Source organism: Heteronotia binoei, chromosome 13 (genome assembly GCF_032191835.1).
Source record: "Heteronotia binoei isolate CCM8104 ecotype False Entrance Well chromosome 13, APGP_CSIRO_Hbin_v1, whole genome shotgun sequence".
Classification (NCBI taxonomy): Eukaryota; Metazoa; Chordata; class Lepidosauria; order Squamata; family Gekkonidae; genus Heteronotia; species Heteronotia binoei.
This window is the reverse complement of record NC_083235.1, coordinates 27069336-27094942: the sequence shown is the minus strand read 5'-3', so window position 1 is coordinate 27094942 and position 25607 is coordinate 27069336. Positions and strand designations below refer to the sequence as shown.

The 25607-nt window shown below is 45.6% G+C and overlaps 1 protein-coding gene across 4 annotated transcripts in view; it reads left to right on the top strand.

Annotated features, from left to right (window-relative positions):
* Positions 1–4478: 4478 nt before the first annotated feature.
* The window catches only part of COL2A1 (collagen type II alpha 1 chain), a 118144-nt gene continuing 97015 nt past the window's right edge, over positions 4479–25607 (top strand). For 2 of the 4 annotated variants that reach the window (XM_060252193.1, XM_060252190.1), the window contains exons 1-10: positions 4479–4705; positions 8279–8485; positions 12033–12049; positions 13717–13749; positions 13871–13903; positions 14003–14056; positions 15903–16004; positions 18560–18637; positions 22321–22365; positions 22476–22529. In XM_060252193.1, coding sequence (XP_060108176.1) covers positions 4612–4705; positions 8279–8485; positions 12033–12049; positions 13717–13749; positions 13871–13903; positions 14003–14056; positions 15903–16004; positions 18560–18637; positions 22321–22365; positions 22476–22529 — 717 coding nt within the window. In that variant the 5' untranslated portion in view covers positions 4479–4611. The remainder of the gene's footprint in view (positions 4706–8278; positions 8486–12032; positions 12050–13716; positions 13750–13870; positions 13904–14002; positions 14057–15902; positions 16005–18559; positions 18638–22320; positions 22366–22475; positions 22530–25607) is intronic. The other 2 variants (XM_060252191.1, XM_060252192.1) reach the window with 2 other exon arrangements.

Here is a 25607-nt window from a genome sequence, read left to right as displayed (position 1 = left end):
CTCTATGACATCACAAAGTGTTTTCACTCATTTGTCTTCCCAAAGTAGTTTTTCATGTACATATGAACACATGAAGCTGCCTTACAGAGAACACCATGAAGCTGCCTTGTAGAGATATATTGCCGTATTAGGTATGCTCCTCTCACCTTCTTTCCACATACATCGTAGAGATATAGAACTAAGTAGGAGTCAAGTATCACCTTTAAGACCAAAAAAGTTTATTCAGAATGTAAGATTTCGTATGCATGCATACTTCTTCAGACAAGGGGATGGGGTACAGTGACTGTACCCCATCCCCTCATCTGAAGACGTACGCATGCATACGAAAGCTTACATTCTGAATAAAACTTTGTTGGTCTTAAAGGTGATACTTGACTCCTACTTTGTTCTACTGCTTCAGACCAACACGGCTGCCCACCTGGATCTATCTACTGTAGAGATATATCACCTATCAGGTGTGCTCCCGTCACCTTCTTTTGTGCATGTGCTGTAGAAATATATCACTGTACCAAGGAATACCCCCCACACCTGGGTTTTTACCTACTTATGTTCCTTCACAGTGCTTGGATTTTTGCTTTCCCTCTGCTGAGAGGTAAACAGTTTACTCATTATGGGTGTAACACTCTCTCAATTGTTGTTAGATCTAGTGCAGAATGAAATGAGATAAGCAGATGTTATAACAAGTTACAGCGGTAATTAAGTAATTAAGAAAGTGATACACACTTGGTGGTTCAGAGCAACTGGTGACTCTTTGACATGAAACCTGTGGCTCTTCTGAGTAGGGTTCCTCAACCTGCCCCATCTATCAGGAAAGTGGGCAAAGCCCCTTACTTTTGCCACCAAAGGAACAGAAAAGCTTTAAGCTTCCCTGAGATGCAGGTCTTATGCTAGGGATGGAAGTAAATGTGACTCTTTTGGCTCATGGCAGTGAACAAATGAACATATGAAGCTGGCTTATATTGAATCAGACCCCTGGTCCATCAAAGTCAGTATTGTCTACTCAGACTGGCAGCGGCTCTCCAGGGTCTCAAGCTGAGGGTTTTCATGCCTATTTGCCTGGACCCTTTTTAGTTGGAGATGCCAGGGATTGAACCTGGGACCTTCCGCTTACCAAGCAGATGCTCTATCACTGAGCCACCGTCCCTCCCCAGTGGAGAATGTGGCTCTCTGCAAGCCACAGAGCAAGTAGAATAAAGATCTTTAAAGGATGGGATATGGGAGATATTCGCATCTATACAACCTTGAGGGACTTTCCCCCTCACCTGCAATAAGAACACCTAACAAAATGAGCTTCTGAGACACCAAGCTTCAGTCATATGCCCCAGTCCTAGAATATGCCCCTGAGTTGTGTGTGCATGAAGACACTTTCTGGATTATTAGAAAAATAATATTGGGTACTGGCTACTGTAACCACAATATTGGGTACCTGCCATTGTTAACTTCCCTTCAGTTTAATGGGTCAAAATTAGTAGGGGAACAAAGCCAATGGCAAACCACCTCTAAACATCTCTTGCCTTGAAAACCCTACAGAGTTGCAGGAAGCAGGGCTTTTTTAAAGCAGGAACACAGTTCTGGCTGGCTTGGCATCAGGGGCATGGCTAATAAGCAAATGAGTTCCTTCTGGTGAAACAATGGTGATGTCAGGGGGTGTGGCCTAATATGCAAATAAGTTCCTGCTGAGCATTTTCTACAAAAATGTGACACCCCTTAAAAAAGAAAAGCCCAGCCTGATGGAGACATGGAAAGCTTATACTTTTTTTCCTGCAGGACTTAAGTGCAGTAAGCGCCTATAAGACCAACAAAATTCCATACTCCCCAAATCTGGAAATGCTAATGGTCTTTATGATGCTAGTGCAGTTGAATCTTGCTCTTCTTCTGCAGGCAACAGGTCTACCCACCTGAAAAACTTCTTTGAGGTGACCTTTTGGTTGCTACTACAAATAAATGGGGACAACCTGGGTTTTATTTTTGGATTCTCCCACCCACCCCTTGACCAACACTGCTTTTTGAAACTTCTAGATTACGATCCTAAATGCATTTAATTGAGAGGAACTCAGCAGATTAATTTCTAACTAAACCTTTGCCTAGGATTTGACTGACAGCATTGTTGGGGTCGATCTTCTACCCCGACTCTTTGGGAATAGGACTGTAAGTCTAAAGGGTCAGGGATCATGAGCTCTACAGGAGGGCAGTTTTATTCAAGGCAGGGGGTGGGTTTGAGAAGAAGCCCAGAAGGAACTTATTTGCATATTAGGTCACTCTCTCTGATATCACCATTGTTTTTTTGTGGAAAAAGCTCAGCAGGGACTTATTTGGGTATTAGGCCACACCTCCTAACACCAAGCCCGCCGGAACTGCGTTCCTGTGCGCTCCTGCTCAAAAAAGCCCTGATTCAAGTTTTTTTCAAGGTATGAGCTTTCCTGTGCAGGCACACTTCGTCAAACACAGCGCGCATCCAAAGCTCAGACCTTGAATAAAACTTCGTGAGACTTAAAAGTGCCCCAGGCCTCGAACTAGTTAGCACTGCTACGCCAGACCAACTCGACTACCCAGCCACCCACCCACGCCACAAGAAGATCTTCCTCCTCCTTGCAGCGCAAACAGCAACAGCGCAAAGCAAAGGAGATCGATAATTAAGGCGGAGGGAGACGCGGGGGGGGGGTGCAACGTCAGCGCTTACCACCAAGCTGATTGGTCCCAGGAAGACGGGAAGGCGAATGAATGAAAGAGGCCCGCCAGCGGCGGACCTCGGTAAATGAGTTTGGTTTGCAGAGCTGCGCTACTTGCCTACGTACCCGCCTCTACAGCGAAAGAGCCCAGCTTTATTGTGCGACTGGAAGTTGTCTGGAGTGGAGACCTTTGCACGGCCACTCCCCCCCCTTGCAAATCAGGTCTACCACGTGGAGGGTCATCGTTGTTGTCTCCCCCTGCGAAGATGTTGCAAACAAAGAGAAGCTCCAGCCCACCCCGGGAGCAAGCAAGGCGAGCCCAAAGGCGGTCCCGGAATCTCAGGGGCCCGCCTGGTGTGCGTAGAGGCAAGCAACCATGATTGCTTGGTGGTCTGGTTTTGCACGACGCTTTTCACCTGTTGTGTCTCCCCTCCCCCGCATTTGCACTTTTTAGCTGAAGAGTTCGCCCGCTCCCCGCACACGTGGTTCATAAGGAATAAGTGGGGGGGGGGGGAGCGGGATGAGAAATCAAGGCAAGAAGGTTTTTTAGAGGCCGAATCAGGGCGGGAAGAGCGCAGATCCAGAGATGAATCCAGATATGATCCGGATTGCAAATAGGGGGCAGCATCTGGGCGGAGGGGGAAGGGGAGTCAAGCAATGTTCCCTCTAAGCTGCAGAGTCTTGTGAGCAAAAATTCTACCCAGTGAGCTACTGGCTTTAAAGTCGTGAGCTACTGCATAAATTAGTTCCAAATAGACAGCCGTGTTGGTCTGAAGTAGTAGAACAAAATAGGAGTCAATTGCAACTTTAAGACCAACTTAGTTTTATTCAGAACGTAAGCTTTCGTGTGCATGCACACGAAACCTTCTGAATAAAACTAAATTGGTCTTAAAGGTGCAATTGACTCCTATTTTGCATAAATTAGTGTGCTCCGGGGTCATCCTTCCTGAGCTAAGACCAAAACGTGTGAGCTGGAGGCGAAAAAAATCTGTGCGCTGGCTCACGGGAACTCAGTTTAGAGGGACCACTGGAGGCAAGGGATTCGGGAGTGGAATGACCGAGCAGATACCTCCCCCCCTCTTCTAGCCCCAAAACTAGATCTGGGTGGATGTGAGCTATAGCGAAAACCGGGTGGGCTGGGATGCAGCCTTCCCGTCCTGGAGCCCTGGTGAAGGGAAACGTCCGGCTGCGAGACCTCGGACCGCGTTGTGTCGTTCGGGAGTTTCGCCAAAGCGAAGTGACTCCGGATTGGCTCCGGAGCTGCCAGCAGGTGCGCAGTTCCCGGACTCCGTGCGGCGAGCCAGCGCTTCTCGGCCTCCTTCGAAGGGAGGGCCCCTCGGAACTTGCAGCCGGAGGCGAGGAAAGCCTGGCCGCCCAGCAGGAGCGAGAGAGGGACGGCGGACTGGCTCCCTTTTGCCGCCTGCTGCCAGCCGTCGAGGTATGGGGGGGGGGGGGAGAGACCGATCAGGAGGGCGGGGGCGAAGTAGGGCACCCCGATCCCTCCCTCCGTCCTTCCTCCTCTCTGGTCCGGTGGCCACCCGCCTCGGCGGGCTTGGCGCTTGAGCTGGCCAGGAGGGGAGGGGTCTCTAACGGGGGACGCGCCGGCGGGTCTCAGGTTACAGCGCCGCTGGGGGGCAGGGAGGACGGCGACCTGGCCCATATACGCCGGCTGCGGGAAGGTGGAGGGCACCAGAAAGCCGCCGCCGCGCCTCGGGCCACAGCAGACGGCGCCGGAGTTTTCTGCCGGGCCTCGGGCGCTTTTGGGGGGCGGGATTCGCCTGCCGGTTCCGAAAACAGAGGGGGTGGCCAAGGGAGCGCCGGCTGCATGAAGACGCGGTAGCCACTGGGGAAACTACCACCACCGCCGCCACCACCTCCTCCTCCTCTTCCTCCCTTTCCTTCCTCCTCCACGCAAAGGCCCCTGCATGTCTAACATTTAGACATGTTTAGCTTTGTGGATTCAAGGACTCTAGCGCTCCTGGCAGCCACTCACGTCGTTTTATTAGCAGTTGTCCAGTGTCAGGATGCGGATCTACGTGAGTTGCACCTTTTCTTCTTCTGGAAAGGAAAAAAAAATAATCTAGAGGAGGAGGGGGGATTGAATGAAGGGACGGGGCAGATCTAGGATGAATAGTTTCGGAGAGCTTTTAGGGTTTGCTCAAACTGGAGCCTCGGAGGTGCCGTCAGATTGCCCTTTGGCTAAATTCTTCAGATTGCAAGATTCTTCCCTTCTCATAAAAAAGCCGCTGCCCGTTGTCCTGAATGGGTGCAAAAGACCTGCGTTGTCTTAAGGGAAGACTCCTTCCTGTGCTTTGCAATGAGAAGAGAACTTGCATCGACCTGCGATCCTGCTGCTTTATGCTTTTTCTTTTGCTCCTTGGGCCTGCCGGGCGTCTGGAGAGATGGAAAGAAAAGGATGGACATATGCTTCCATTGAGATTCTCCATCCCCAAGAGGCAGGTCCTGAAAATCAACCCCAAGGCAGGATGAAAAATCCTGCCCGCTCCTTCCAAAGGCAGGGAAAGAGTTAAACTGGAGTCGGGTGGGGGGTTCAAAGAGGGCTCCAGACAAAGGAGAAGACATTCCGGGACAGAAAGCGAGACTCTTTTGAGACTCCCCCCCCCCCAAAGATCTTTGTGTCTCAAATCCAGCCTCCCTTTCTCTCCCTCCCCCAGTTCAGTTAGGGGTGTAAGGTGCAGGGAAGATGCAGTAGGGAATTTGATAGCTAACAGATCTCCCCCCTCCCTTTTGTCGTTGAAGGAGCAGAAGGGAAATTTTCCCCGATTTAAGAGAGGCCACCTGAAGGGGGTGCAACGCATTCCAGAGGCCCATCAGTTCGTTTGTTCGGCTCTCTCTTCACCCCAATGTGTGTGCCCATGGACTCCCCTGCATGTGTGCATGCTTGCAAAAAAGTTAAACTAACGAGGTTTCTCCTCTTCCAAATCAGGAGGTGGATAAATTCATTTCTCCTGGCCTAAAATGTCATTGATCTTTCATATTATCTGAGAGATTTTTCCACCAATACTTTACAAAACTTGGTACAAAAAGCCAAGCATAGAAACAGCCTGTCCTCTCACCCCCCAGGAAAAAAAAAGCTTTCCTTCCCTGGGATATTATTCCGGGATGGAAGATGAAAACTTTATTAGGTAGATCTTTTCGTTCTCTCTCTTTTTCATTTGTTTGGGCAGGTTTCCGATTGCCTGAATTCCATCCACGCTTCCATACGCTCCAGACTGTAAATCAGTTGCAAAGAAGAGAGCTTTAAAAGGGGATTGGGGGAGAGTGGAGAGAAAAAGGCTTGCTTTTATCTGGATCGCAGACCAGATAAACTCAAAGTTCCAGAAAGAAAGAGAGTTGGATTCCTTGCACTCCTGTGCAACAAGTATCTGCAACCGAGATTGCCAAGTTAGTAATGGAAAAGGGCTCTTGCACTTACATGATCTGAGGTGACTTCGAGAGCGTGTCCTTCTCCCCGCCCCATCCACGGACGAGTGCTTTTCTCCCCAAATTCTCCTTAGGGGACTAGCAGTCCAGTTTGACTGACTGTGCTTTGTGCTACGTTCCTATCCTACGGTGCTGTTCTAAGCAGAGTTAACACCCCTTTGCAGCCTGCTGGCTTCAGTGGACTTAGAAGGGCATAACTCTGGGTAGGATAGACGTCAAGTTTGGCCTTTTGGCTTGATGTTCTGCTTCTTTGCTGTGCGGCAAAGAGGTAGAATCTTTGGGATGCTTTCAAAGGTTTGTGCTACAGTGTGTAGCATCTGTAAAAGCTAAGGAGAGACAGGGAGTGTTATGTGTGTGTATAAAACATATAGGAACTTCTGGAGTGTATGCATGCTCTGATTTTAACTTTCTGGGAATATCTCATCTTTTTAATCATTCTCCCCCCCCCCCTCCAAAGTGTTCTCCCAGGTCAGAGAGCAAGCTCCGTTCCCTCTCTATGAACGTTTGTTTGCACTTGGCAGCAATAGCTTCCAGATGCTGAAAGGCTGCCCATATTTATTTAAACGAGTCCCTCGCAGAGCCATGTGAATCACGCTCTGTGTGCACTCGAGAAAAGGCCCATTCATGACGGGATGGGTCCCTTGGGCTCCTTCAGGCTCCCCTGCTCTGGGCACAATAGCCCCCCTGTCATCTCCCTGCCAATCCAACCTGCACTGGGCTGTTTAAAACATGCCAAGGGGGCACCTTTTGGGTTTCTCCCAATCCCCTTTCTCTATCCAGAACCCTTTCCTGTTGAAGTGTCCTGTTGGGGCATTAATATTGTCAGCTCTCCTGATCACAGCCCCAAAGTCTATGTTTGCCTCCCCCCCCCCCCCACTTACCAGATCTCCTCTCCCTCTTTGCTGCAAGAAATTTCATAGATCTGGCATCCCTTTCTGCCACTGCTTATTCTGATTAGAAAAACAGTGTGAGTCCGTCTTTATGGGCATGGAGTCACCTAGGGTCATTGTTCTTTGTTAGACACAAGTCATTTTCTATTGAATGGGTTTCAGAAATGGATGGGAGGTGGGTGGGCTATTTAGATCAAGGCCCCCATTCCTCCCAGGTTGGCTCTTCTTGTTAGTGTTGGGTAAAGATTGCAAACTGAACAGACAGTGTTGGCCTGGAATGGTCTAAGGTGGGTGAGAAAATGGCCTAAGTACTTGAACTTTGCGCTCGAGCAGTGCTGCCAGCTTTGGGCAAGTGGTGTGTAACCAGCAAGAAACTAAAAGGAACTTGTGAATGGAGGAGGTCCTCCTCCCTATGGAAAAGTTTGGCTGAGCAGGTTGCTTGTGGTGTTTTGGGTCTTCTGAGACCTTCAGCCAGATCTCAATACTTGTTTTGGTGGGCAACTGTGCTTCAGATAAGCTTAAATAAAGACCAGGATGCAGATCTGAAGACCTGTAACTTGGGCCTACATTTTCCAGAGGCCCTTACAAAAAAAAAATGGCATCCTGTGCTCCAGATAGGTTAGTACAGAAGGCTGCCATTCAATAAACTTCTTTGCTCAGCAGGGATTTGAACCCCGGATCAGCCACACCAAACTCAATGGTTGCCTTAGCTTACAAGTTTGGTTGTGAGGCTCAGGCACATTTTATAGAGTGCTACTTGTCCTCATCCTTTGAGCACCTGGGGGAAAGGACATTGAAAGCAGCCTTTCAGATATCTACATTTTGTTTATTTAGAAAATTTTGATGCCACCTCTATGGAAACCTGCTTGAGACAGCTTACAAACGGATATAAAAAAAAGTAGGAATTCAGATTGACCAACAGGCCATACAAAGAGACCTTGGACAACTTAAGTTTCTCTTCGTCTGGCAATCCATTTTGAACTTGCACAGAATTTCAAGATGGCGGCAGAGAGAAAACGAAGGGCGGGGGAGGGAATGCCTGGAGTCTTCTTGTGGGTGATGGTTTCCCCCCAAACACCCCTTTTATACTTTTAGGAAGATGGAGAGGAGATCTGGTATGGAATAGAGGAAGTCACATTTGCGCTCGTTGTGGAGGATTGCAATAACCAATGCTGATGTTATGACCCTGTTTCTTTTTCTCCTCCCCCTTCTTCTGGCTTTTTGCCTCTCTTGTCCCCCACCCCCACCCCCTTTTTCCTTCCCCTTCTGGCACAGACGAGGCAGGCAGCTGTGTACAGGATGGGCAGAGGTATAGTGATAAAGATGTGTGGAAACCTGAGCCCTGCCAGATCTGTGTTTGTGACACGGGGACTATCCTCTGCGACGACATACTCTGCGAAGAACTGAGAGACTGTCCCAACCCTGAGATACCCTTCGGAGAATGTTGTCCCATCTGCCCAACTGACCAGCCCGCCTCCAGTGGTCGTAATTTATTTATTTCCGTTTCATATAAATAAATTACTTGGGAGAGAAGAGTGAAAAAAAAGGAATGCTGGGTAGAGCCATGGATGCACGGCCCACGTCGTGCAGCATCCATGGAAAGGCTACTGCTGGGAAAAGCTACTTCTGATTAATCCAGCTTGGGGTGGGGAAGTGGGTGCCTCTTTGCTTCAGGGGTGCAGAGAAATCTGAAATAATGGGTCCCTTTGAGCTGCAGCCATCGCTGAGGAGAAATTCACTTTTTTGGGTCTTGAGATGAAAGTCTAAACCAGCTTGTTGCTAGTATTTACACAAGCCTCCCTGGCTGGCTGGTTGCTTGGTGGATGTTTCTGCTCACCCCAGGTGATCAGGCGAAGGAGTTTATTTACAAGTTTGGTCTTCTGGCAAATTACCAAGTCTCCAGGCCCCCATAAGGCAATATTGAATCAGGTTTTTCTGTATCCCGCTGAGCACCGCTATACTTTCCCTCAGTGCTTTAAAAAGTAGGTAATGAGAAGACTGCTTCACTGTACTAAGTATATGTTACTACAATTTTTCCTCCTCCCTTAACAGTGTTTAACTATCATTTCAGGGGCAGAAATTACAGGGTGGTTTACATAGGGAGACAGGAGAGATCGAATGAAATTATTGTCGTGTGGCAAAACCCTCTTCCTTTATGGGCTCTTTTAAGCACCAGCTGTCGCAGCCTAAACACATTAGGAGAAAAGAAAACCCTGTTGAAATCACTGGGATTTGTGCAAACCCACAAGGTGTCCAGGATCACTGCCAGAGGTTGCAATCCAGAGAAAATGATGCCAATAATAAAAGGCAATAATAACAATAGTAGTAGTGAATATGGGTTTTGTGAGCATTTACAGAGCCTCCTGTCTTCGCTAGCAAGGCACCTAAATCCCACTGAAACCAATGGAATTTAAGAAAACAGTTCATCTTTTAAATCACCAGTGATGTTGTTGACACTGAAGCACAGCTGATTTCCCCCCCTGGATTCCATCCAGTGTACCATATTTAGCTGTTTCTGGGCAAGGTGTATGGAACAACCCTTATGAACATATGAAGCTGCCTTAAACTGAATGAACATATGAAGCTGCCTTAAACTGAATCAGACCTTTGGTCCATCAAAGTCAGTATTGTCTTCTCAGACTGGCAGCGGCTCTCCAGGGTCTCAAGCTGAGGCTTTTCACACCTATTTGCCTGGACCCTTTTTTGGAGATGCCAGGGATTGAACCTGGGACCTTCTGCTTCCCAAGCAGATGCTCTACCACTGAGCCACTGTTCCTCCCCAAACAAGGTATAGGCTTTGAATCCAGTGCCAGGGAGGAGGGGTTAATTAAAGGACAACCCCTTTGGAACTTCTGCATAGGAAAGATTTTGCAGAAGGAGCATGTGGGTGGGATCACACTGGGAATGTGATGAAAAAACCTGTGCTTTTTAATGCATGCTGCAGCAATCACAGAGCCTCTGCCCTGCTGCCAGGAGAGGCACTGGCTGCACACGTGCAAGAGGAGTATTCAGACTGCTCCTGCACATGCGGGGTGTATGCATCACACATTCTGGCCATTCAGACAGCCAAGAACATAAGAGAAGCCATGTTGGATCAGACCAATGGTCCATCCAGTCCAACACTCTGTATCACACAGTGGTCAAAAAACCCAGGTGCCATCAGGAGGTCCACCAATGGGGCCAGGACACCAGAAGCCCTCGCCCCTCCCAAATGCACCCTGCATGCACTTTAGAGATTTGCTATTGGGAAGTTCCCAGTACCTATTTAATCCAGTCCCAGCCCTTCCTAAAACAAGGTAAGGATGAGTGAAATTCAGAGGGCAGATGCACATGTGTGATCGCACACATTAAATCCGGAGGCGAGGCGTGGCTAGGTCAGGCCAAATCTCTCGTGTGATCACACCCGTTGGCTCCCTTTGCTTTTCAGGGCTTTCTGATACTTCTGCCTTGAGACTCTCTTGGCAGACTCTAAGCTGGAGAGCTGGGTTTGATGCTTCACTCCTCCACATAAAGCCTGCTAGGTGATCTTGGGTCACTCATCGTTCTCTCAGAACTCTCAGCCCCACCTACCACAAGGTGCCTGTTATGGGAAATGGAAGGGAAGGCAATTGTAGGCTGCTTTGAGGCTTCTGAGGGTAGAGAAAAGTGGGGTAGAAAAACACACTCTTCTCATTAAAATATGGGCATTGTGAGCCAACATGCCAAGATTTAACCTGGTGATGAAACAGTGTATGGGGGCAGTTTTTAATAATTGAGATAGTGGAGATTATTTGTAATCTTTACCTCTCTGAATGCTTGCCCAGAAGGCATGGTTTGTAAAAGACAGTTTTGAAACTCAGACCAAAGATACAAGGAAAGAATTGAAACCTCCTTTCAGATATATATTGCTTCAAAAATTGCCCCCTTAGTTCTAGCCCAGTTCTGACACGTTAAAATTAGAAGTGGCCTTTTAAAAACCCTTTTGGCCATGCCAGTTGTTTCAAAGGCTCCTTTGATTTTATTTTTGTAAAAAATATTGGACATTAAGGCTGCTAGTGTGAACAAAGGGTTGAAGCTCAACCACGGTTAACCATTCCTTTTCTCTGCAATTGTTATTCTGCAGTTAGGCTGAATGTGGCTTTTAACCTCTGTGCTGTGTCTCTCTCTTTATGCTTGTGTTTTAAGCCGCTGTTTATTCTGCATGCAGTTATAATGCTTAACAGACTGACCCTAACCTTGCTCGGTGATAGGTCCAGTTCTTTCCAGTGAGGGTACTCAGTAAGTCAGCTTAAACTTGCAACTCAAGTCCTGCTTGAGTCAATTGGGACTTGAACTGTTGTTATCCTGTGCAGGGCTTTTTCTGTAGCAGGAACTCCTTTGCATATTAGGCCACACCCCACTGATGTAGTCAATCCTCTTGGAGCTTACAGTAGGCCCTGTACTAAAAGACCTGTAAGCTCTTGGAGGATTGGCTACATCAGGGGCGTGCAGCCTAATATGCAAAGGAGTTCCTGCTACAAAAAAAGCCCTTTCAAGAAGCATGTTTCACAAGAGTTCTCTAGGATTTGCTCCTGAATATACATGTATAGGATGGCAGCCTTTGGTGTACGCACCTTTGTGTAGGAGGGAAAACAAAATGGTGTGTGGCTGATTAAAAACTCAGCTGTTAATTCTCGCCAGACAAAGTGGAATTAAAACCACCCGAGAGTATGAAGCCTGACCTTGCATGTTCAGCTAGGGCTTTGGGGACTTCCTGCTTCCCCCCGGTGCCATTTTGCATGGGGCTTGGCATATCACGTGCACAAATCCTATACAGATCATTTCCTTTGGGCGGTGGCATCTTTAGCACAGCAAGGAAACCAGATTTATAGAAGTAAGGCTTCTCTGTCCCACACCCAGTCACTCCCATCCTTGTCTTTCTGCCCCCATGTCTTGTGGTTGCGTCTTGTGTGAACAGGTGAAAGGACTGGTGTATATATGGAAGTGCTTATATAATTTACTATAATGTGGTTCTGACGTTTTCTTTCTTCCCCCCCCTTGTTCTCAACAGGGCAACCTGGCCCCAAGGTAAGGCAGCTAAATCCAACCTATTTCAAGCCACTGTTTTTATCTTACAACCAGTGTCCCCTCTAAGCTGAGTTAGCGTGAGCTAGCTCACAGATTTTTAGCCTCCAGCTCACACATTTTTGTCTTAGCTCAGGAAGGATGACTCCAGAGCACACTAATTTATGCAGTAGCTCACAGCTTTGAAGGCAGTAGCTAACAAGGTAGAATTTTTGCTCACAAGACTGCAGCTTAGAGGGAACATTGCTTACAACCTCACCCCTGATGCCAAGTTTTTTACTAGCTCTGGCTCCTGAGGGTTGGATCCAATGACTCCCTTCTGCTAAGTTCCCTTTCAAGGGAGAAGGGCTTCCTGCAATGGGGAATGACTTTTTACAGGGCTTTCCCCCCCTGGATTTATTTTTTAAAATGGTGCCTATATTCATATATAAGATTGTGTCGATTCCCATCAGTTTCCCCATTAGGACTTGGGAGAACCTCTCAGAAAGGTGCTGGTACTCACTGAGTCCCACCAGCAAAAAAAGTCCTGACTTTTTCTGATGCAGAAGGGCTTCCTCTGATTGAGAAAAGAATGGGTTGGATAGAAGACCTTGTTAGAGAACGATTTGGTGGAAGAGAGTCATACAACTCAACACCTCTGCTTTTAACAGTTTTCTGCAGATGTGAAAAGAGAAATAATGCTTAGTTTTATGTCGGATCCAAACCTCTTGTGCCTTTTACAACTTCCTGAAGATATAATAGAGGAATAATGGTTACCTCTGTGTTGTGGGCAAATCACTTCTGCTTCTCTCTTGCCTGGAGCCCTTTTCTCCTGAATGGGGTTGTCATGCATCCAGGGGTGGAATTCTATCAGGAGCTTCTTTGCATATTAGGCCACACACCCCTGATGTAGCTAATCCTCCAAGAGCTTACAAGGCTCTTTTTTGTAAGCTCTTGGAGGATTGGCTACATTAGGAGGGTGTGGTGTAATATGCAAAGGAGCTCCTGCTAGAATTCCACCCCTGCATGCATCAGTTGTGACTCAATGGCACATTCTCCTGTGACTCAATGGCACAATGACAGCCTTATTGTTGCAGAAAGCTTTATCAGTTGGCATCTGCAGAGCAATGTATAAAGGGTCACAAGCAAGCTAGATGCTTTTGTTGCTGGTCAGTTGACAGCCTTATTGGCCCCACTTTACATGAACGCGTGAATTTAGCTTATCACCCCCAGTGCTTCCTTTGGTCCTGATTCCTTGTGAAGAGCAGGAGTAAATCTGCAGAAGCCAATAGAGCGACGGTGGTAAACGGCCTTCGGGAATCACAGTAGAATCAGGCTGTCTGGCCATCATGCAAATGGGAACTGGATCCTCATAAACGGACCTAACCGAAAAAAAGGCTGAAACGTTGGCTTAGCGGAAGGCCGATGAATGCTTCCATTGATTTCAATGAGACTATTCATGGTTGGGGTTCAGCTGCATACCTGTCTCGCAACATCGGGACCAAATGCTCTCTGCTCCGTCTAAATATACAGGCCCCAGAGGGTGTGCCTGCAATTGCGCTGTGTTAAGCAGAGACCTCAAATAGAGGTTGTCATTGTGCTAGGGGGAGATGTATAAGACACTGCATTAATTGTGCATATCTGCAGATTTGCTGGCTTAAACAACTGAGTGTGTTCTTTGCATTTTGCAGGGACAAAAAGGGGAACCTGGTGATATTAAAGATGTAAGTATGACATTTTTTTGTATGCCTTTCCCCTGGCCGTTGCAGCCTGGGATGCAGTGTGTCTTTCAAGCGAAACTTGATCCATATGTCGGTGTTTTGTCGTCTTCTCTCTCTCGTCCAGGTTGTAGGACCAAGAGGCCCCCCTGGACCACAGGTAGGGAACTATCTGCTCCATTGCTTAAATACTTTGGGAATGTGAAAAAAGCCTTCACAGACATTTAATTAAATTTGTCTCTGTCCTTGTCTGTTTCAGGGACCTTCCGGTGAGCAAGGACCAAGGGGAGAACGCGGAGACAAAGGGGAAAAGGTAAGATCAGCTGCTCATAAGTCTGTGTTCATGAGGGGCTTTTGAAAGCACTGGGGTGGCATTCACCTGTCTTAGCTTTGATCTGTTTGAAAATATCAAACTCACCTTCTGCTTTAGGCAGGTGTTTCGAGTTACACACATACAGAGAGTTCATAATAAAGTATTTCTCACAGGGATTTCAGAAGGGTTAATTAAAATAACTGTGGAAGATAGAAGGTGAGTACATATATGTGACTTTTGAAACTTTGGCTATTATTATCCAGCAGCAAGGGTGAAAATGCAAAGGCCTGTAGGACTTTTATAGTTTGGTGATGATTAAAACTCTTACTATAACAATTAAAATTCTTAGTGCAATCCTATTCAGAATTACCTGGTGAGATCGATGGGTTTAGACTTGGAATAACTCTGAATAGTGTTGCGCTCTTCAGCAGTAGTATTCTGTATATGGACACAGACGTTGTGCAATGATTTATGCTCATTTAAGGCTATAACATATTATGGTGCAGGCTAATAAACAAGTCCACAGAAGTTCTATGGCTCCGAACGGTTTTCTTACTTGCCTACCTGAGCATACTTATCCATGAAATTTATCTGTAGGACAATAAGGGCTTGAAGGGGGAAGGGGTGGGGAGAACCAGTTGAGTTCTTAGTTTACAAACTGCTTTTCTGCTTGATCACCTGGAGGTGATGTGTGTTCACCACAAGTGACCAGATGAGGGGATATTTACGAATCCATTGCTGTGGGTGTTCTAGAAGGCATGAGAGAGGCCATGCTGTCATCCCAGGCCAGTAGTCCATTTTGGTTCTGATGGTGCTTTCCCCCTTTGTAGGACATGCCCACAAAGGATGTGGGTCTTGATTTACATACTTGTAGCACATGAAGTTCTGCTGCCTTCATTTGGGTGACCTTTTGTGCACCCTGTTCCTGGGACAAGGGAACATGTTTGCTACTCTAGGCCCTTCTCCTCAATTCCACCCATTCCTCATGGTGTACCTGAATATGCATACCAGGATGTAGCCTACTTGTTGTTACGCCTGCATAGCATAATACAATGTTGTGCCTGTGTAGCCGTTGATGCCTCCTCAAGCTTTTCTGCGTGTTTATGTCACAGTTCTTGACTGGTTTGTTGATTTTACTTTTTGCCATCAAGTCACAACTGGCTTATGGCGATCCCATGGGATTTTCCAAGGCAGGTGATTTGCCATTGCCTGCCTCTTCGCCACAACCCTGGTATTCCTTGGTGGCCTCTCATCACAGGGCCGAACCTGCTTAGCTTCTGAGATCTGATGACATAGGCTAGCCTGGGCTGGTTAGGTCAGGGTGGTTTGTTAATAAAACGTAAAAAGGCAGTCCCCTGTGCAAGCACCAGTCGTTTCCGACTCTGGGGTGATGTCGCATCACAACGTTTTCCCGACAGACTTTTTATGGGGTGGTTTGCCATTGCCTTTCTTTGGCGGGGAGGGCGGGATATAAATTAAATAAATAAAATAGGTAAATAAATTGCCTTCCCCAGTCATCTATACTTTCCCCCCAGCAAGCTGGGTACTCATTTTACCGACCTCGAAAGGATGGAAGGCTGAGTCAACCTAGAGCCAGCTACCTGAAACCAGCTTCCGCCGGGATCGAACTCAGTACTGCAGCTTTACCACTCTGTGCCACGGGGCTCTGGTTTGTTAATACTTGGGTCAAATTAGTAAGAAAGAATTTACAATACACTAAAATATACTCAGTGATTAAGTAGGTGAATCTGTGTGGCATGACTTTATTTTCAGTGTAATGTGGGTACAGAGGATGCCCTCTCCAACCTAACTTTTCAGGAACATTTTCTTTCCTTGTTTTCTGCAGGGTGCTCCTGGCCCACGTGGTAGAGATGGCGAACCTGGTACACCTGGCAATCCTGGCCCTCCTGGACCCCCAGGTCCTCCGGGTCCCCCTGGCCTTGGTGGAGTGAGTATCCTCTGTTTGACCTCCCGCCCCCTCAGTTTCTAAATGCCAGAATATGTGGTCACTGAGAGAGATTAAAAGAGTCCTTTCACTGTACAGCCTCTTAGCCATTCCTGGTGTTCTAAGCAAAAGACTTCAGTTTAATTCATTTTTCAGCACGTAGCCCATGCGACTGAAAAAATGTCCAATTCTCAGAATGCAAATAGGGTTGCAGTGATTTCTAAGCATTCAGAATTCCTTTACAACTTGTAAACCTTTTCTGTGTTAGCGAAGTGATTTTCAAACTTTGTTCAGGAAGACTCTTGAGCAAAGTTTGATATACTTCTTACATTGAGAGTGATTCAGATGTGGAATTTGCTGCCAGAGGATGTCGTGATGGCCACAGGAATTAACAGTTTTAAAAGGGGATTAGATAGATTCATGGAAGATAGGTCTGTTAGTGGCTACAAGCCATGGTGACTGAGGGGAATCTCCACATTCAGAGGCAGTAAACCTCTGAATCCTAAAGCCAGGAGACAACTTCAGGGAAGGTCTCGACCTCCATGCCCTGTTCTTGGCCTTCCAGAGGAACTGATTGTCCACTGTGTGAGACAGGATGCTGGACTAGATGGACCACTGGTCTGATCCAGCAGGGCTCTTCTTATGTTCTTATGAGGTTCCTCAGAAACGTAATATGAATCTACGGTGAAAAATTCAGTAATGGCCAATACACATTCTCAGTTTCCTCATCACTACCAATTTTACCCTACGTTGCATGTGTTCTTGGACACATTTTTAGCTCACACAGGGCAAGAAGGGCTGTCCAGTGTCCTATAAGAACTTAATGCTTTGTTATTCTGGAAATCCTCTGCAATATGTGGCAGACATGTTGAAGTGGAAAGGTTCCCTCAGGGCAGAACTTTTTAAAGCCCCTCTGTCAAGGAAAAAATGATGATCCCTGCTGGGGAACTTTGGTTTAAAAATGGTGACCTCCCAAGCTTCTTTGGAGCTGCGGAGAAATGTGAGTTGAGTTGGTCAGGGAACCCAGACCTGACTCCTTAAAACGATATTGTGTAATATGTCCTGAAGGTTATAAAACAATAAAGGAAAGTTGTCATGCTAATGAGTTTCAGTTTCAGCACACATAGTCCAACCCTAGGTAATTTACTCCTGTTGGATTTTGCTTGTACTGACAGCACAATGACTGTCACAGCTGAATGCGGAATTTCAATAACAACATTTGAAGCAGTAATGTACAGCTAAGACTCTAAGTGAATCATGGTATCCTCATGCACAGAGATACTGAGGGCTAGTTATGGGTCATGAGGACAATATTGTAAGGGCTGAGCATCTAAGGTTGTCTTATCCTGAGACGGACCATTGATCTATCAAACCCAGCAATGTCTACTCTGATTGGCTGCAGCTTTCCAAGGTAGATTTGCAAATCCAGACAAGGGCTTAAAATCCTTAACAACGGATTTTAGAGTTGCTGATATAACCGGATTCCTTCCTGTAGCCCCTTTGTAAGTCACCCAGAACTAAAACTGTCAGCAGCACAGAAAAAATAGCAAGCATATTAATGAATAATTCAGAAGAAGATATGTAATTCTGTTTTCTACTGTTAGTTACAGTAGAAAATGGTTTGGATAGATTATTCTAGTAAGGGATATATTAAGATCATCTTCCTTTAATACAGGCTGGTTTGAAGTAACCACCAACCACTCATTCTGGTCTTATGATACATAATAAACTCTAGAATTGCTGCTCCAAATGGCACTGTGCCTTGAAAAAGGTGGAAAGTATCTGCCGTCAGCTGTAGTTTAATCATCCTTTTTGTGACTACAAAGGGCAGTTAAAATATGTTAAGGAATAACTAATCCATGGTTGATAATCATGGATCCCTGTGCAGGTATTGCACATAAGTGTGTTCAGTTGTTTCTGGGCAGACTTAAATATTCTTGTTCGCCTCTAATTGTGTGAAAGCACTCTTTCTGGGGAGCCAGGGCTGTCTCGACAGCGTCCATTTTGAAACCACGCTTCCTCAGTTATTCCGAGTGTCCTTTAGATTCACTGATGTACCTTAGTGTTACAGACACCCGGTCTCCAGGTGCTATGAATAACTCTTTGTTTTCTCAAGAAGTGGTTGGAAGGCCTGTGTTCTCTTTTCTTTCTTTCTTTGATTTCTATCATTGTGGACCTTCCCCCTCATTGTCTGTGACATACGTTGAAACAAAGCCTTTGAGCCTGGCTCACTACGGACACCTAGTAAGAAATCCTTAATCCCCCCTCTTCAGATTATAATAATTCCCTCCACTTTCACCCCCATAAATTATTTTTCCTGAGGCATGAACCCTGAGGAAAGGGAAAATGTGAAAATAGAATAAGCTTGCCCTAATTTGTGAGGTGTTTAGGGTTGCCCATCAGATACTAAGGCAACCTCTGAGCTTTTGAAAAGCCTTCTCATGTTCCCTATTGAACGAGTGTTTTCCATCTTATCACCTCACATTCCTGATCCCATTGAAATGGCTTTGCTGAGATCTGACTGGGCGTTTTTGTGTTTTTGTGCTTCATCTTTGTAGAACTTTGCTGCTCAGATGGCAGGAGGATTTGACGAGAAAGCTGGTGGTGCTCAGATGGGAGTCATGCAAGGACCTATGGTAAGGAATCAGTTTCTAAGCACTTTGAAGGCATATCTGTTCTACAAATGGCTATCAGTTCTGTGTTATCATGGATGGCTTCTTGAAAAGAATCCTGGGAATTGTAGTTTAAGTAGTGCTGAGAAATCTTGGTTACAGATCTGTAGTCTCACTCAAGCAACTGCAGTTCCCAGTGTTCTTTAGGGAGCATACTAGGTCCAGATTTGTGACAGACAAGGAGGCATGCTAGGTGGATTCCTGGAAGAGGTAGGGAGTACAATGTCTGTAACCAGGGCTTTTCTTTGTAGCAGGAACAACTTTGCATATTAGGCCACACACCCCTGATGTAGCCAGTCTTCCAAGAGCTTACAGTAGGCCTTGTTAAGAAGAGCCCTGTAAGCTCTTGGAGGATTGGCTACATCAGGGGTGTGTTGCCTAATATGTTAAGGAGTTCCTGCTACAAAAAATGCCCTGTCTGTAACTTTAGTTGCACCATGCATTGTGCAAATTGGAGCCTTCTTGGGGTAGTGGATACTTGACCAGTCTTGGCAAATTCCAATCTGACACTGGAATTGGCACTTCCTGGGAGGAGGAAATGACTATTAAACTAGTGCAAGTCTGTGGTTGTAGTACACCTTGAGCATGTCTTTTGTCTCTGGCACTGAAACATGTTTGGCAAAAAGGTACGCTTTGCAAAGATACTGAGAACTGAGCAAAGCTTACAGTTCCTGTAGCCATCAAAGAAAGTTGTGATTGTTCCACCATCTTGAAAATACGGCTGAAATGGACACTTGGCCATGATCTGTAGTACACTTACTTAGAAATAAATCCCATTTGACTTGGTGACACTTATTCTTTTAACTCTGTAAATATATATTTAAGAGTAAGTGCGACAAAGTCAAATGGGACTTATTTCCAAGTAAGTGTGCCACAGATTGTGTCCATTTTGGCTCTATTTTTAAGATGGCAGAACCGTTGCAACTTCTTAATATTTACAGTTGATGGCATTAGACTTCATCCAGACAGCCCTAAATATCAGAGCAAGAGTGTTTTTATTCTCTGCTCCAAGATTCAAAGTCCATGGCTTATGTCTGTTATAAAGCACTTAAACAGACATGTAGAACGTCTTTTGATGTACCAGTATACTCTTTCACATAAAACACTGTCTACACTTACAAAAGAAACATGTGGTGGGAAAGATCTAACCTAGAATTTTATTACTGGAAGATGCAGGGGGATATTTTATGATGGAAAAGCATTCAAAACTTTGATCCTTCCTCCTGCAGTCTGAGATGGTCCAGCAACAGATACACCATATGACTGTTCTTCTCAGAGACTAGTTTAGACCACAATAGGTTCTGTAATTGCATATGAAAAGAAAATACATGGGTTTTCCTGGGACACTTAGCGTGCTTATAAGATTAATGTATGGTATTCTCCTGTCACAATCATACTTGTGTAAGAAACAAAGGTATGCACCTGTCTGTATTGTTGTGTGAAGAATCACAGGTCTGTCATGCATAATTACATGCATTTGGTTGTTCATTGTGTAGGAGAATATAATATATGAAGTGGCCCTCTCCAGAGCAGAACTGGAAGCACACAGCCTGGTGTAGTGGTTAGTGTTGGACTAGTACCTGGGAAACTCAGGTTCAAATCCCCACTCTGCCAAGGAAGCTTGCTGGGTGACCTTGGGCCAGTCCCACACTCTCAGCCTCCCCTACCTCACAGGGTTGTTGTGAGGATAAAATGGAGGGGAGGAGAACACTGTAGACAGCTTTGGGTTTCCACTGTGGAGAAAGGTGGGATATAAATAAAGTAAATAAATAAACAATCCAAATGAATCTGAATACCGTTTTTCAGATAGAATGCTAAAACAGAACACAGTAATTCCAGAGGTGTACCTGTGTTTGTCTGTTGCAGCAAAATTGGACAGAAGTGAGTCAGGACTAACTGTTTGAGGAAGGGAACTCCAACTCTAGAGTGCTCTTGTTGAAAGAAATGTTGTTAGTCTTTAAGGTGCTATCAGACTTGCATAATTTTTAAATAGGAGTTGTTTTCTTTAACGTAAATGTGCATTCCAGCTCATGCTTGTGTTTATTCATGTTACAAACCAAATATAGTAGGAGCCACTTCAAGCCTCATGAAAGAAAACATCCTTAGACATACTGAAGTTGGTGTAACTGACAGTTAGCCAGCATGGTGTAGTAGTTAAGAACAGCAGATTCTAATCTGGAGAACCAGGTTTGATTCTCACTCCTCCCCATGAAGCCTGCTGGGTGGCCTTGGGTCAGTCATAGTTCTCTGAGCTCTCTCAGCCTCACTTGCCTTACAAGGTGCCTGTTGTGGGGAGAGGAAGGCATGCGATTGTAAGTCACTTTGAGTCTTCTTAAGATAGAGAAAAGCAGGGTATAAAAACCTACTCCTCTTCTCTTTTACAGTCCTACTGAATCTGGTAGGGTTAGATCTCTGTCCTCATATAGTATCTTTCTGTCAAGACATCCAAGAAAAGAGAAATTAGAAATATCTGGGGCCACTGGTTGTCTTTTCCAGAGCTGGCAGTAGCCCTTGTCATGCATGATGTTTCCAATTGCCCCTCTGCCACATAGCAGTGGAATGCACTAAAGCAATTATCTCATTATGTATGATCACTATTTTGTCTGGTTATGGTCTTGTGCATACCCATGAAAATCCAGGTTTATCCATACTGAAGCTGTTAAATACGGGTGTTGCCCTTTTTAGACAAAATGGCGGCTGTGCATACTGAGGTTATAGTGTATAGCACATTCTCTTGGTGTGTGCAATAGAAACACCAGAAAAACAGCACCTAACAAAGGTGGTTATGAACTTCTTGGCCTGGATATCTCTCTTTCAGAAGCTCCAGGGAAGTGGAGGAAAACATACCTCAGCTGGTGTCTCCTACTGGTAGTTCCCTCAAGAGTTGATGGCATCAGCTTCTTGGCCTGGGCCTCTAAAAACTGGCACTGAAATGAGCTGGAGCTGCTCTTCTTATTATTAACCAGAATGTCTCCATCACTTATCAGCATGACTTTCCTAGTGCCCAAGCTTCAGCGAACCACATCTTATAAATGAGGTTTTTCTTTGCATATAGCATGTGTTAGTTTTCCATTCCGAGATTGCCCCAGCAGTTCAATTGGGCTGCTTAACATGAAAAACTGGAATTAAAAATGACCCGGGGACTTTGTTCTCCTTGCCAGAGCATCCTGAATCATGTGCCAAAACAGTGGAAATAATAGATGATTATAGAGAGGGAAGTAACAGAGAGATTTGTTTTAAGGGGGCTGGGTCTCTGTTACTTTTGGATCGAGGGCTGAAGTATGCAAAAACAAAACAAAGCGGCCGCTACTGTTCTTCAAGATCCCCCAAGACTTCCAGCAGGAAATTTCTTCTCTCTAGCCATTCTTGGCAAGCTGTAAATGAAATTCAGGCTTAGTAAACATGGATCATTTCCAAGAGAAAGTGAGCACATGTGTGTGTTTTTTTCCGCCTGAGAGTGACTTCTGTAAATAAAAATAGTCCTGGATGGTGCATAGAAGAGGCGAAAAGAAAGAATGGAAGGTGCTGTTTCAAAGTAACTACCACAGAATTAGGTGTCCTGTGGTTCTTTACACCTTTGTGGTTGGGATCAAAAGCTAGATTAGATTTGGATTTTTAGTAATGATTCTTTTTATTTCCAAATATAGGGACCTATGGGACCACGAGGCCCTCCAGGACCCCCAGGATCTCCTGTAAGTAGCACCCACAGCCTGGTTGGATAGTCTCTGATGTTTGAAACAAAAGGAAGAGTCACTCTTTACTGAGGTAAAAATTGAGGATTCCTTTTGTGATCTTTTTTCAGGGCCCTCAAGGATTTCAAGGCAGCCCTGGTGAACCTGGAGAACCTGGCACTAGTGTGAGTATTTGGGAAAGGAGGCTATCTTTGTCAGAGACCAGGAGTGTATGCTGCGACACAACTGACACATTCATGTACTTCTCCTTTCTGCTGCCGTGTGTGCCTGTAGATCTCCCACAGGACTTGCCTTTCACAACTTTCAAATTCAGTGGATAACTGACCAAGGGGAAGGAAGCTACAGGATATTTGCCTGTGGTTTGGCTGACTGAAAGTTACCCTGTCTGAGGTTTAATTGTGCCTGGGGTTAATTTTCTGGTAGACTACATGAAAACTTCACTTGAACTGCTAGCTGGTTAAGTCCTTGCCTGTACTTTTACATATAAGCCAGTTCTCTAATTTATGACCTAGTGCACATATTCAACCACAGGAAAGGTGTGTTTACTGTTGGGGCAATAGAATAAATAGGAAGCACTGTAACCCATGTGGTATAATATCAATAGGCAGCGCTGGTGCCAGGCTATAAGGTGCCTCAGGTAAGGCCACCCCACTCCCTGGTGCCCCCCTCCCGCCCGTGGACAAAGTGCCCCCACCCCCCTAGTTCCCCTCCCCAGGCAGGCAGCCAGCCTCGCCTCATCTCAGCTGCCTTACCGGAGGGTTGTCTGAGAGGCGGAGCTTCCTTCTTCACCAAGCTGCAGCACACCACCTTTGCCTCTGCTGTAGGCCTCCCAGGCAGTTTAAAACACATGGGAGAGTGCAGGTGAAAAGGCCTGCTAATTAGCTGATCGGTAGGGCCTTCATCTGCGAGCAGGAAGAACAGCAGCTCTCCCTTCCTTGCTTGCTCCCCCTACCCGCTGCCTGGGAGGGGGTGGCACCCAATTCAGCGCCCCCTGGGCCACACCCATAGGCAACCACTTGAGGTTGCCTAATGGACGTGCTAGCCCTGTCAACAGGACTATTTCCACTTCCTGTCTGCTTAGTTAAGATTCCTCTTCTTCCTCCTACCTGTTATCACCCCATCCCCACCCACAGATCCAGCCATGGGCTGTGAATCCTTATGGCTGAATAGTTAATGTCAGCAATTATTTATTTATCTGGAACATATCTATACCGCTTGTCTGGGGAATGTGCCTACAGAAGATTTCAGAATAAATCCTATCAATTGTTGATGTTTTATGTGATTATTAAAACCCAGCATTCAAAAAAGCAAAACAAACAAAAAGCCAGGATGTAAAACGTGAACAACTTAAAATGGCCTTAATGTTTCTCCGGCTAAAAACAGACTATAGAATAATGTTAACACAATTAATCAACTCCATATTTAAAAGTCTTGGTAAACAAGATGTTTCAGCCTGCAGCTAAAAGAGAGCAATGTAGGCAGCAGGCAGACCTGAAGGGGAAGGGCATTCCACAGGCAAGCTGCCACTGCAGAAAAAGCCCTATCCCTGGTTGCCACCCACCTCACCAGGATGGGGACACAGAGCAGGGCTTGTGAGGAGGAACTTGGCTGGTGGGCTGGACATTATGGGAGGAAATGATCCTTCAAATATTCTGGTTCAAAGCCATTTAAAGCATTGTAAAAAAGAACCAGCACATTGAATTCCCCGGAAATATTACAATTTAATATTGGAAGTGCATATAAGGATTAGGGCTGCTAGTAGAGTGGTGGGAGGGAAAACATGAGTTGAAAACTGCCATTGTGTAGATGGCGTGATGTCTTTTCTGGAGTGAACGTGGAAGTGACATGTCAGTGTGATGTCATTTCCAGGATGAACCCAGAAGTGATATCACAGCACCTATGAAACAGTTCTCTCCATGTCCCCACTCCCAGTCTCCTTCATATAGTAAGGATCATTGCTCGTGGACATATTTCTAGATATCTGTGCACCTTTTAGAGGTGCTTATCAGTAGATTTGCAACCCTTGTCATTATATTTTGATATATTTTTATTTCTTTGTTTGGAGTAATTAAAATGATTTTAATTTTTAAAAACTCTAGGAAGGATCATGTTGAGATTGTGTCCCCTCATATTCTCTCCACAATCACCTATATATACCTCCGAATTATTAGTCCTCATATTAGAGGTACCCTGAAGTACTCTGAAGATTTCCTTTTCTTTCAGGCTGAATGGACCTCAGTGATTTAGGAGTAACTATTTCCCCCCTATGAGGGCTTCTCAAAATGTGGTAACTTGAATCCCTTTGACCAACAACAAAGATGTTTTGGGCTTTGTAATTAAAGCCTGATCTACATGTTACAGTTATCACTTGCAGAAAGTATTCTCATGTGGGGGTTTACAAAAATATAAGAATCGTAGAATCAAAAATAAAGGAATTATAGGCGCTGTTCAGACGCACAGTATAATCAGATGTCGCTGCTGTTTCCTTCTGGATTTAAAGTGGCTGATCAGACAACATCTGCCTCCCAGTAGTAACTCATGGTAGCCCCCCCCCCCCAATCCTTCTCGGAACCAGATTATTTTGTTACCTACTCCTTTGCAGTGTTTTTTGAGTTGTCTGGTTTCACCTCATAGTTTTCACCATGTGGATAGTTCTGCGATATTAACCAACTTCTGGATGTCTGAAGGCTGTCCCAAAGGAAAAGGAGCCTTAGACATCCAATTTACGGTCACCCTTTTTTTTTACTACTTAGTGATATGCGCATAACCGCAAAACCACATAATGTTTTCTTACCTGTGCACATGCACATATATGCATAATGTGTTTTTGTGCTCATGCGCATAATAGTGGGGAAAACAAAAAAAGAACTGCATGGTGCCGTCGTGTGGACAGCAGAAGACGGTTTCATCGCGGAGTGATTCAAAGTGCAATATGGCAGTCTGATTGATAATATCTGGAACAAAGATAATCGGAACGGAGCCAGGTCAGTTTAACACAGACTCAACACGCTGTGTGAACAGGGCCATAGAATCAAGGACTAAGGGCCAAACTGGACTTGAAGAGATTTTCCCAACATTTTGAAATGTAAATGGAGCAGGTCATAATGCAGGGGACAAGGTCACTTAAGTCATTGTCCATAGTTTCCATTGGTAAAACCAATTTTTTCTCCCTCCCTCCCCTAAACGCTTGGAAAGGAGTAGAAGTAGGCAAAGAGAAGGTGTCTTTGTTTTTCCCCTGCAGA